Genomic DNA, 13,043 nt, shown 5'->3' with positions numbered 1-13,043 from the left:
AATCTTTTCTTTTGCAATTTCTATTTTAGAAGGAAACTATTATGACAAGACTCATGTTATTGTCAATCAGCCTCTGGAGGGAGAAGAAACACAGAAATGGGACATTGAAATCTTGTGAGAATCACAAAGATGTCTCCACCAACTTATTGCCCTGTGTGCATGGGAAGGAAGCTGCTGTGTCCACACTGCTCACAGAAAGAACTTTCTCTCAAGCAGTAAAGTTACTGCTCCATGGAAAAGCTAAAAGTATTCTCACCGGTTATGCAGTGTCCTTGTGAAGAAAATGTAATTTCTTTTACTGACGGATCCAGTTGTGGTGACCAATTTCCTGAAATCTGTATTTTCTCTCCTAACCACCAAACATGAATCCTATTCTTGATGGGGTGTTACTGGACAAAGCTGTTACCTGCGTTAGTATTATTAGCACCCTGCTCTGTGTGAGTGAGGCACAGGGAAACAAACTCCTACAGGCTGTCATACTCCTGTAGGAAGAGGAGTAATTTTTTTAGCACCACCTGAAGACACATTTAATTAGCTTTTGTATTAAGCTGCTGCTGTATTGAATAAGCCTTAGGGTTTCTATATAGAAACTTTTATAACTGAAATACCCATAAGTATTTATATTCTTTAATGAACTGACCCCAGGAAGGGGCCTCAGCAGGCACTAGTACTAATGTATTTTCTGCTGTATGGCCAATCTTTACTGTTTTACTAACTCTAAATGTATAAATAATCTTGGAGCACCCTGGTGTTAACCAAGATGTCTTAAGGTGACAATACTCTTAATAGTGGTGACCTTAAGTATGAGTCACACACATATAAAAGTTGACTAAAGGACTACCTACCAAAGGTTCACACAAAGCAAAACAGGGCTTCTACTTTGCCACCTTTCTCTACTCAGTGACACTATGTCACATGCACAGGTCAACAGCCTGCCCTTTCCTGAGACAGCCACTGCTTTCAGCCCCAACTTTTACTAGAAAGAAAACAATACTCTATTTTTCCATAAGTTCTCTAATAATATTTTTAAAAATATCAACCTCTATGCACTTTAGACTCAAAGACCTCCGACTTTGAGTATTTGGTATACACTTGGTCTCTCCATGTACATACTGGTCTCTGGCTCTTCTGTCATCTAAGCAGCACCTGGAAGCCCCTCAGATCCAGATGCCTCTGATGGTTGTGGCAGGATTTCATGAAACGTGTTTAATGAGAAAAAGGGGCACGTATACTCAAAGATATGTATATTTTCATTGTAAAGAAAAAAACCAACTTTATTCCTAAGTTTTAACTGTTAAAAAGTATTTTAGGAGGCTCTTTAAAGGAGTTATTTCTTCCAAAGAACCAAGACAAAGCCAGGTTACTGGCATAATTCTCTATGACACATGTCCTGGAGTTGTGCCTTTTCTACAACACTGGATTAAATAAACTTGTCAAAAGTAATTTCCTACTTTCCCTCGTGTCCATGAGTACATGTGGAAACATTCCAGCTTCTCCCTGGTCTGCGGCGCAACCATGCCTCCACCCAGGGTATTAATCAGAATACCTTTTACTGAAGATATGTGCATAGAAAATAACAGTTGTCTGTATACAGGCACTAGAGTACTTGGATTAAACACTCCGTCCAGAGAGACACTGCCAGGTTGCTCTTTTCTTCATCTGTGTGAAGTTTCAGGTCCTTGATAGGCACTGCTGAACCGCTCCAGAGTTGCTTCAGAGCATCCATATGTGACAGAGGAAATCGAACTCCATGAGTCTGAAGAGGGATACATGTTTAGTATAAAAAAAAAAAAAAAAAATCACCTCATAGATTTTTGTATAAGCTTACGTAATTCTCACTTGGATAATATATACACACATATATATCATATCCTGTTGATGTAACCAACCGTCTTATTAAATAAGAAACACAGAAACAATGTAAAAGAGAAAGCCAAGAAGTCAGAGCTCAGAGCTAAAATCTCACCCTTCCTCCTGCTGTCCCAGCTTCACGAAAAGAGACCTACTTCCTGTCGGTTCGTTTTTTTTAAAGTATGTTGTTTTGTCTTCTCATTGGTTGTAAACCCAAACACATGACTGCCTCGTCACTGTCTGAATGTACAGCCCCCTAGGTCTTAAAGGCATGTCTCCAATGCTGGCTGTATCCCTGAACACACAGAGATCTTATGGGATTAAAGGCGTGTGCCACCACCGCCACACTCTTGCTATGGCTCTAATAGCTCTGACCCTGAACACACAGATATCTATGGGATTAAAGGCGTGTGCCACCACCGCCACACTCTTGCTATGGCTCTAATAGCTCTGACTCCCAGACAACTTTATTTATTAACATACAATCAAAATAATAATTCAGTACAATTAGATTATCACCACAATATCCTTCACAACTATGAAACTTGTTTTGGAAAAACTATTTCAACTGTAATTAGATAATTCACAAAAGTCATCAATTCTCATGTGAAAGCTTAGACTCAACAACATACTTTGAGAGTAAAATTGTGCAGAATGCTTGGCATTCATTCATCACACTTTTCCTATAAGGTCACGTTGTGTTTTAAAGTTGCTATCTTAATTATCCCTGTGCAAGTATCCTATCAGTCAAATAAAACCCGTCAGGTCTACACTGCACCTGTAAATGCACATGACCTGTCAATCACAAGTAATCCCAGCCATAACCCAAAGCACAGGAAAGACTGTTTTCAGCTGGAACACACCTGTGCTTCTGCCTCATCTCCCATCATGTGCGTTTCTCTCAGGTTCTTTAGAGAATGATAGACGTACACCATCTTTTGTTGAGCTTCATCCTTTAAAGATAATGTCAAGTTATCAACAAGAAAAATATGGAGGGCTTCAGTACTAGAAGGGTTTAAAAACAATTCACCACCATGGAAAATCTTTTAAGGGGAAACAGACGGGTCCTCACTGTGTAGCTCTGGCTGGCTTGGACTGGCTATGTAGACTAGGCTGGCCTTTAATTCATATAGACTTGCCTGGAATTGGGCACACAGCATCATACCTAGTCACAATGAAAATGTTAAAGCCTTGGCCCTACAGTGAAATTTACTCAATTCTGTTCAGAATCCTCTGGGCACAAAGCTACATATACAGCTGTGGATACTTGACATCGCTGTTTCATGTCAACGTATCAGTAAGAGTTTCTTCCTGCCAGGCGGTGGTGGCGCACGCCTTTAATCCCAGCACTCGGGAGGCAGGCAGATGTCTGTGAATTCGAGGCCAGCCTGGTTTACAAAGCAAGTTCCAGGAAAGGCTTTGCAAAGCTACACAGAGAAACCCTGTCTTGAAAAACCAAAAAAAAAAGTTTCTTCCTTGAACCATCTGCATTTTGTTCTATCAGAATTTGATATTCCTAAGAATAGTTAAGTGGTCAATTGTTGAGAAATATGAGTTATGAGTTATATAATTTACTAAAAATTCCATTTAAATTTCAGATCACAAATGGTCTCTACTTCCTTCAGTCCCCAATCCTAAATGGGGTGACTTATTTTTTCACAACCTTATCTTTCTTTGTCACTGCTTAGCTAAAGGCCTGGGGCAACATACAATGTCTCACATTTATTAGGTATCAGAATCATCAGGATTTTTTAAAAACAAGGTATAAGTATATATATCAGTGGTTTTATTTGTCATTCTTCTCCAGGCTTAGCCCTGATGGCTGTAACCTGGCTCTTTGCAGCCCCCTCAATGTTAGGAATTAACAGGTAAAGCCTTAGATATAGAATAGTTCTCAAAGACTTAGGATTGTTTGGGGGGCTTAAAAATTTTTTTATATATGGGTGCATGTATGTCTGTATACCACCTACATTCCTAGAACTTACTGAGGACAGAAGAGGACAATGAATGCCCTGGAACTGGATGGTTGTGAGCTGCCTGAGAATCGAAACTGGGTCCTCTGAAAGAGTAGCAAGTGCTCTTAACTACTGAGCCATCACTCTAGCCACAGGAATTTACAATTTCAGGAAGCTTTCCTATTAGCCAGTTTGGAGAACCACTGAACAAAAAGGCCAAGAACAAGAGACTTTGTTCTCTATGATCTATACTATAGAATTTAAGCCAGATCTCTGCAGTCTATAAAGAACGAGAGGGACTGAGACAGGGAAACTCAAAACAAGTTCTTCAGTTGTACATGAATGAGCAGTGTAGCCTACAGTAGATTAGGAAGCAAAGATCAGAAATAAACTCACAGGAGAAGAAACAGGACTCCGGGGTTGAGGGTAAGCTCCTACACTGCCAACATGAAGGACAGTTTGGAACAGGAACTGTGAGACAGGCATTACCTGACTGGAGTAATATGAGATTCATGGAAATAGTACGAACAGAGGAAATCTTTCTCTGGATACTCACAGATTGATTCTGATCTGGCCCTACTGTGATGACTATGTGGTCTTGAAACTGCAGTCTTATTGTGCTGTCCAACGTTGGGAACTTATCACCTAGAAAAGAAAACCAGCCATCAAAAAGAAACCAACAGGTTCATACTTGCTTGCAATGCATCTTTTAGCTCACATTCTCCCAAGCACTCACTCCAACATGTATGGTGATAATTAAAAGTGAAGCTTGGATCCCCATGGATCTCATTCTTATAGTGATACAGACATATCATTAGGTAAATAATAATGCAAGTTAATAGTGAATTAGAGGGCTAGGTGTGGGGCTCAGTGGAGGGTGCTTACCTAGCATGCACAAAGCCTGTATTCAATTCCCAACCTCACACACAAAGAGTACATTAAATAAGTACAAGTAAGCCCAAAGCACAGTGGATGGAAAGAACTGTTGCTCTCTGCGAATTCTCACCTCTCTACATTTGGGCTCTGGAAGGAATGAGCTGTGTGACAATGGCACACGATTTAGTCCATGTAAGTGAAGCATTGTGTCCTTTAAGACCATTCACAGAACAAGACAGTGTACTCTTTCTAAAGTAAACTAGAATGAAAAGAACCACAAGAAACAAGCAGGCCTTATAGGTCAGCTGGTCTGCAAAGTATTAAAGAATCATAACTTTATTGACTATAGTAGCTAAACTAGGGAAAACATTACATAACCTTTCTGGAACATATGCAGGGATATTCAGCAAGTTTATGTTCTCGTAAAGATTAATACATTACTAGTAAAAAATGCTATTGTGAATAGATGCAATCAAAATCAAATTTTTAACTTCCTTCACAGATTGTACAATAAAGATGTATATACATTCATTGTAAGTAGGGACTTACATACTTTAGTGGTTGTCACCTTGTGATAGGTGAGACTTTTATAAGGAAAAGATTCTTGTTGACTCCAGGATAAAGGGCTAGCCCCAGTTAGCACTACATCTCAGCACTCTCTTCAACGCTATTTAACAGAACATCACTGTCAGCCAAAATCACTGTGACTGACTAATCAAAATGTAAAAGTACCACCACTCATAACTGGGTCTGAACTCAAGCAAAACCAAAAACACTGCTCAAACTATTAGTGACCCAACAGTCTACCCTGGTTTCAGTGAAGGTGCTGCATATCGGAGGCATCTTAAGTCTCATACATTCTTCCCACTCAGTGGGTAATATCTAAAAGACCCATCTACTTCCAGACAGCACCACTCCATAACAATGCTTTTTTTTTATGTGTCCTCTTGAAACTCTGAAATATCCTAGATTAAGACCACATCCTGTGAATCCTTTCTAATACAGTTTTACAGAGATAATCTACAATTTTCAATGTGTACAGCTTTCTGGTTACAAGTCAAAATATACAACTTTGAATTTGGGAGTGTGTTCTTAGTAGCTTTTGCTAAAGGACACTGACAGCAGGTATCTGGCATTTTACCAGTTCAAGACTAGACCTGTCACTTACAATCACCTACAACTTGGGAGATTCATGCTATCTTTGCCCATTCTTTTATTTACCTGGTGGTGACAACATTTTTACATGCTTGCCTTAATTCTGACAAGATGTCAGTATTCAAGTTCTTAAACATTTTTAAAGATGATGAATTAACGACTACTCATAAATACATTCCTCAACCAAAATTAGTTATTTCCCGTCATACTGTAGGCAAGTTCTGAAAATGACTTGGGTGTAATGAGGACAGCATGTCTGTCAAACCACATACACTAAGGAGAGATTGCTGTCCACATGAAGCCTAAAACGTTTCATATGTTCCATCTGCTCCAAGTGGAGACAAGCCAGTAAATCATCAAGCATTCCCCATTACCCCAGGCACCCAGAAGGAAAAATCAAGCTCCACCTGGTTCCAACACATCTGATCCAGTTTCCTCACAGTAAGGGGGCAGTCTGTACACGATAAAATCCTTCTTCATGTCTGATGACAGCAGTCCTTCTCTGTCCTCTAGACGGTCTGCAAGGGTCCTCAGAAAGCCACTCAACTTTCTTTTTTCAGCAGTAGGGGTTTCCATATGCTAAAAGTAAAGACGTGAACCTTGACTGGATGCTGGTGGAGACAGGGCCAGGTCAGTTTTGACTGTAGTATGCTGAGCCTCAATCCCAACACTATTAGGCTAGCACCCACTGACAGAAACTATGCCATTCCATGGTAGGGAGGGACAGCATGGACCTTAGGAAAAGGAAGCCTATTAATTCCTTGTGCACACTGTTCATCTTACACAGTCTATCATTTGTTAAAATGTAAATCAAAACAGTAACTAAAACCATTTTCAGAATTTTGCTTGGAGAAGGGGGTCCTTGGAAATATAGTATAGTCCAGGCTCTGTCTTTGGGAAGCAAGTCATTGATCACCTTAGGTAATGAAAGGAACCTTTGTTTGATTCAGCCCCAATCAACTTACTAAAAGCTAGCCCAAGAGTATACTACTCCTGCTGTTCCAAATGCAGAAATGGTCAGGAAACCAAGGAACATATCAAGGCCCAAGTCTGCATGTGCCTCTTCTCAAACTAGAAACCTGATGGGTGCTCTGTATAGACTTGTGGCCATGTTAATTTGTTCAACTATTTATTCATCCAATACTCCCAGTCTTACTACTGCTGTGAAAACACACAAAACACCTTTGAACAACAGTCACAACTGGCCTCAGATGAATGGCCCCCCATGAAGCCACACTCCATCTGCTGTGTAAACCCAGCAGCTCAGCAGGCCAGCACAGAAGGCTAGCTCATTTGATCTGGGAAGAAGGTCCTTGGGTCCCTGGGAGGCAGAGCTTCACCTGGCCTGGTCCCTGGCTTGCCACCTCCATTTCTATCTGCTTCTGTTCTTACCATGAGCATCTTCAGGGGCATTCCAGTCCTTAATGCCACATCTTCCTTTGCAATGTCAAATACAAGGCCAGAAATGGAATCCAACAGGAAATCTCCCCATGAACTAGAACATGAAACAAGAAAATGAAAAACCAAAGTTGTTAATGAATAAACAAGATATGTAAATATCCATTACTACCAAAGCTGCCAACTGAGGTCTCACTTGCCCATTACCAGGGACTCAGAAAATTAAAGAGACACTATCACAAAGAAGGAACTTCAAATGATTAGACTAAACACAGCCTCTAGAGGACAGTTTTATGGGAAATTTCAACACTCAATGACAAAGTCCTAGAAAAAAAACCTTACAGGCATTAAGTTCAACAGAAATACTTTTAAGGTGACAGACAAATCTCTGTACTTGAACAGTGAAATGCCACATTTTACTTAATAAGAGAGAAGCTGTTCCTCAGTAAAATACCCACCAACATCAACAGTTTAAAACAAAATTAATTTCTAATAATGGTTTTACTGGGGTACAGAGCAAGTCAGGGTCCAAAAATAACACCTAGAGATAACTAGCAGTGTTCAATTAACTTTGCCTCCTCTAAGGTAGTTAGAATTGTCTCATTTCCACCTCTGTGGCAGTTAGAATTAGCTCTTTCCCAACCATGTACCAGTTTTAAGTAAGAAAAACACTCTGTGGGGTTGCTTTCTTTAAACACTGCTTAGCTTGTTTAAATTTCTCCGGTGTCACCAGCCGATTTCAAATTGAGGACTACATGCCAAGTGGAAAGTCACAGAATGGCTTCTGCTTCTCAAGTCCAGGAAAACTGGCACTCTTCTTGCTTCCCACCCTAGAAGAGTGGCCAAGGAGGGCACAAGAGCCTTTGAGACACATTTTCCCCAGAGCATCAACTATGTGGTGGTCACACTCATGTGCGACTACGGCACAGCCTCCTTCACTCTTCCTGAAGACAGAGGACAGATGTGTATCTCTGAATAAGGAAAATACATGCTCCCTTTCCAGGGTTTTGGGTGGAAATCCTATGCCAATGGCTCATACAGGAATTTGATTGCAGAGAAAGTGTTCTTCTGAGAGTAATATTATCATCTTGGGAGTTGCCGAAAATCAGGAATAACACCACCTACTCAGGGATTTGCTTTGTATTACCTAATTCACTCTGCAGGAGCCCACATAGCAGGCCCCTGCTATTTCAATGATGCCTCTTTGAGAGGCATTAAGTGGCTGTACACTTCCTTACCATAGTAGGAGCCCACATTCAGCGCACAGAAACACCTGTGGAAAGGCCTGGCTCTCAGATAACATTCCTCCATTCTAGCTCCTGTATTTCTTATCCAAATCCGAGTTCAGACTAGGTACAGCAGCCACAGTGCCCACCCACTCACAGTCCAGACCAGCAACCTGCAACCTGGAAAACTCTTCCCTAGCCCCAGATGATTAGTTTAAGGTAACAAAAGATGGATGAAATGGATGATAGGAATGGATGATAGCAATATCCACATGAGATGCAGAGGAAAAAGAGAGAGTGACCAAAAACGGGGCTGGCAAGATGGATCAATGAATAGAGGCACTTGCCAGGAAGGCCCGATTATGGTCCCTGGAACCCACAGTGGGTAGAGAACACAGCTAGACAGATAGCTCTAGCTCTAACGCTCTCGCTCTCACGTGCGCACGTGCGTTCTCTCTCTCTCTCCTCCTCCTTCCCTCCCTCCCTTTCTGTAGGTCTCTCTCACACACACACTAAAGAGGGCCTGGAGTGGTGAAAGGAACTTGAAGACTTAGTGTTGGTTCCCAACACAACCATACAGTGGCTCACAATTATCTGTAACTCTAAGTCCAAGGCACCTAACATCCTCTTGTGGCCTAAGAGGGCACCAGGTATATATATATGCAGCACATATGTACATACATACATTCAGCCAAATACCAATATACAGAAAACAAAATAATCTTTAAAAACAAAAACAAAAAGAGAATAAGAAAAAGGAAACCAGATGGTAATGGAAAGAGAAATGAAAGAAAAGCAGGAGTTAAGAAAGCAAGAATTCTACCATGGAACCATCAATGCTCCCACCAAGCAGAATTAGGAGCAAGGGATTAACTGTGACTGTAATGATGGAGCACCAGAAGATACAGACATTTATAAGGCCAGCTATGTGATTGCCAAGGTTCACACTCTTCGGCCTGAACTTTCAGGGTTCCTATGACTCATTCTTAACTGTCCCTACTCTTCTTTTTCCATGTGTGGGAATATGAGAGTATATTTGTCAGTGAGTGTGATTATATGCACATGACTGTGTGTTTATGCATGCTGAGGCCAGAGCAGGATATCAGAGGTCCTGCTCTATCACTCTGCCATACTCCTTTGAGATAGGGTCTCTTAGAACCTGGAGTCATGATGGTAGCCAAGTCCCAGTGATTCCCTTGTTCCTACTGTCTATACCACAGGGGTTACAGATATATGCACACCATCCCAAACTCCTTTACCTTTCACAGGGATGCTGATTATCTCCACTCAGGTCCTCATGCTTGCATAGAAAGCAGCACTCTTCTCCACTGGGCCATCTCCCTATCTCCCCTGCTCATCTTCTCCACTGGGCCATCTCTCTATCTCCCCTGCTCATCTTGACCACTGGGCCCTCTCTCTATCTCCCCTGCTCATCTTCTCCACTGGGCCATCTCTCTATCTCCCCTGCTCATCTTCTCCACTGGGCCATCTCTCTATCTCCCCTGCTCATCTTCTCCACTGGGCCATCTCTATCTCCCCTGCTCATCTTCTCCACTGGGCCATCTCTCTATCTCCCCTGCTCATCTTCTCCACTGGGCCATCTCTCTATCTCCCCTGCTCATCTTCTCCACTGGGCCATCTCTATCTCCCCCTGCTCATCTTCTCCATTGGGCCATCTCTCTATCTCCCCTGCTCATCTTGACCACTGGGCCATCTCTCTATCTCCCCTGCTCATCTTGACCACTGGGCCATCTCTCTATCTCCCCTGCTCATCTTCTCCACTGGGCCCTCTCTCTATCTCCCCTGCTCATCTTCTCCACTGGGCCATCTCTCTATCTCCCCTGCTCATCTTGACCACTGGGCCATCTCTCTATCTCCCCCTGCTCATCTTCTCCACTGGGCCATCTCTCTATCTCCCCTGCTCATCTTCTCCACTGGGCCATCTCTCTTCTCCCCTGCTCATCTTCTCCACTGGGCCATCTCTCTATCTCCCCTGCTCATCTTCTCCACTGGGCCATCTCTATCTCCCCTGCTCATCTTCTCCACTGGGCCCTCTCTCTATCTCCCCTGCTCATCTTCTCCACTGGGCCCTCTCTCTATCTCCCCTTGCTCATCTTCTCCACTGGGCCCTCTCTCTATCTCCCCCTGCTCATCTTGACTGGTCTCAGAGATTTTCTGTTCTTTATCCAGTTAGGTATTTTCAAAAATGGAAACCTAATACAAATTTAGGCCTCCCAACTGTGTGCAAATAGCACTAACCTCAGGCCAGCCAGGATGCAGCTACTTCCCCCAGTAAATCTCCTAAACACTGGGTGAGTTTCTCACAGCAGTCATGAGGAAGTAGAGCTATACTTCCTAACTCGTTTTACAAGTTACTGCTTTTCAGTAGGAGGAACTTGATGTCCTTTGGTCTTGGAATGCCTTCTCCTACCTCCCCTGACCTTCTGACCCACACCTACTTAATCATCCATTAAGATTCACTCATCTGTATGTAAGTCTCCTCTGAGCCCATCCCTGATACTCAAGTTGAACTGAACATATTCTTCTAAGCTCCAGGGGTCTCTCTGCAAGCCTACTGTGATATACCCATAGCTATAGGTTTTCTGCTTTTCTGTTCCTTGCCTCTCGAAGGGACCCTCTATCCTCTATTTAGGCACTTTCCAGCATCCCTTACATACAGTGAGATCTATGAGGCTTACAGTAGGATATCTAGACAGGCTGACATGTCAAAGAAATATGGATGTCAGTAAGAAAGGAAGCACAGAACAGGTAGTAGACAACTGCCTCAGGTCTATCCTGAATGTAGCTGCTGTGAGTGATAACTCAGAGCTGTCCTAAGATACTCGGTTAGTAGGAAGCAAAGGCCTTACTTGTTCTGATAGGTGCTAATGGTCACGTGAGTAGAGTGGATCAGGCCTGAAGGAGTATCTGCCTGATGAATGGTCCCTCTGGGCAAGTACAACAAATCACCAGGCTAAAGGAAGAAAGAGAGGTGGTAAGTACACATCATAGTCTCTTTTGATTTAAGAAGATAAACATGTTTTAAGTTCTACATTCTAGAAACCACTGTTCCAGGAAGAGTCTGTGTGCTAGGCTCATGTGGTGTCTGTGAGCCTGACACAGTCTTTATTTTCAAGGAGACACCAGATATAACTGAAACTAACCCCACAGGATGAAGATGCAAAAAAAGGCAACACCCTGTTTCTGGGTGTCTACTCTCTCCCTCTTGGTTAAGCTAGGGCTTTCAGTCATAGGACCAGTGAGACTTGCTTATCTGCCCCTTGCCTTAGTTTCTCTCTAAGATGGAACACTAGCCCCAAAGCCTACAGCACTATTCAGAGGATTAAGGAAATGTTTCCAAGCACTGGGACAGCAATGGGGTATACTTTTATTAGTCACTGCCAGTCCTCATCTCAAGACTTTTCTTTAGGTCTTTCTGACAGTTTCTTTATCATACCTACCTTGTACTCCTCAGAGTCTACACCAGCAAAGCATGCAGTGTAGAACATAAATGGATAGGTGGATGGATGGATGGATGGATGGAAGGAAGGAAGGAAGGAAGGAAGGAAGGAAGGAAGGAAGGAAGGAAGGAAGGAAGGAAGGAAAATTATCCTATCTCTATCTAAACTGAAAACTAAACTGGATGTAATTAAACATGAGTAATTTTCATGGATGGGTAAGCTACTTCCAATCTCCCTTTCCTCTCTCCTACACTAATGACAGAAATACTCTGCTCTTACTTCTGCCCTGAGCTACCTTTGCCCTAATCTCATCCAGAATACAATATTCTGTGTAGTGACTAAGAAGAAAAGGCATCTTGAGCTGCTCACCTTCTCTTTCAAAGTACAGAAAGCAGTCAAGATCTGTTTAAAACCCAAGAGCCTGGGAAGCAGTGCTCAACACATCAGCTTAGAGGGAATTTAAAAGATTTTCTTCAAAGCAAGAGAAAATATACGTTTGTCTGTGTACTTGTACATATATGTATAAAGTATACATGTTGAGTATGTAAGTATAAAATGTGCGTGTATGTATGTGCATGCTATGGATATATTATGAAGTGTGCATGTATGTGTGAATGTATGTGTATGTGTTATGTATGTGTTTGTGTGTGTAGAGACATTCTTAAGGGTTTATTTGGCTGCTGGTTTACTCTATATATCAAAATGGTAGTACTTCAAGTAAATAAACATTTTTTTTTTTTTTTGACAATTACACTCATTGTTTATCATTTCTGTGCTACCTGAAGGCCTTCACATATATACTTCATTCACTCCACAAGAATCAGAATACTGCCCTCAGGCCTTTCAGGAAAGACAAGGAGGCAGATCCCCCAGCAGGAATGAAGTTCTGCCAACACTAGTAGGCCCAACTTAAGACTTCTGACCTCTGGACTAAAATTAAATCTATGTTATTACAACAATCACTATGATAACAGAGACTTACAGAGACATACAGACATCTCATCCAAGGAATTTTATTATAAAGGAAGCATCAAAATGATATACTTCAATCCCCACAGCCTGCAGGGTAAATATTATGATCTCCTGATTTAGATAAATAGTTTATTTGCTAAAGGGCACTG

At 41.9% G+C, this 13,043-nt stretch overlaps 2 protein-coding genes across 4 annotated transcripts in view; one reads left to right on the top strand and one right to left on the bottom strand.

Annotated features, from left to right (window-relative positions):
- The window catches only part of Crybg3 (crystallin beta-gamma domain containing 3), a 113,878-nt gene extending 112,435 nt beyond the window's left edge, over positions 1–1,443 (top strand). Inside the window, exon 22 of the mRNA XM_006981606.4 lies at positions 30–1,443. Coding sequence (XP_006981668.3) covers positions 30–118 — 89 coding nt within the window. The 3' untranslated portion in view covers positions 119–1,443. The remainder of the gene's footprint in view (positions 1–29) is intronic.
- An 88-nt stretch (positions 1,444–1,531) lies between these two features.
- The window catches only part of Riox2 (ribosomal oxygenase 2), a 30,768-nt gene continuing 19,256 nt past the window's right edge, over positions 1,532–13,043 (bottom strand). For all 3 annotated transcript variants that reach the window (XM_016000164.3, XM_006981607.4, XM_016000162.3), the window contains exons 5-10: positions 11,332–11,435; positions 7,230–7,332; positions 6,245–6,416; positions 4,363–4,451; positions 2,715–2,804; positions 1,532–1,756 (exon numbers count right to left, since the gene is read on the bottom strand). In XM_016000164.3, the coding sequence (XP_015855650.1) occupies positions 1,598–1,756; positions 2,715–2,804; positions 4,363–4,451; positions 6,245–6,416; positions 7,230–7,332; positions 11,332–11,435 (717 nt within the window). In that variant the 3' untranslated portion in view covers positions 1,532–1,597. The remainder of the gene's footprint in view (positions 1,757–2,714; positions 2,805–4,362; positions 4,452–6,244; positions 6,417–7,229; positions 7,333–11,331; positions 11,436–13,043) is intronic.

The sequence above is a fragment of the Peromyscus maniculatus genome, chromosome 12 (assembly GCF_049852395.1).
Source record: "Peromyscus maniculatus bairdii isolate BWxNUB_F1_BW_parent chromosome 12, HU_Pman_BW_mat_3.1, whole genome shotgun sequence".
Taxonomy (NCBI): Eukaryota; Metazoa; Chordata; class Mammalia; order Rodentia; family Cricetidae; genus Peromyscus; species Peromyscus maniculatus.
The sequence above is the reverse complement of the archived record's forward strand: the minus strand, read 5'-3'. Positions and strand labels throughout refer to the sequence as shown.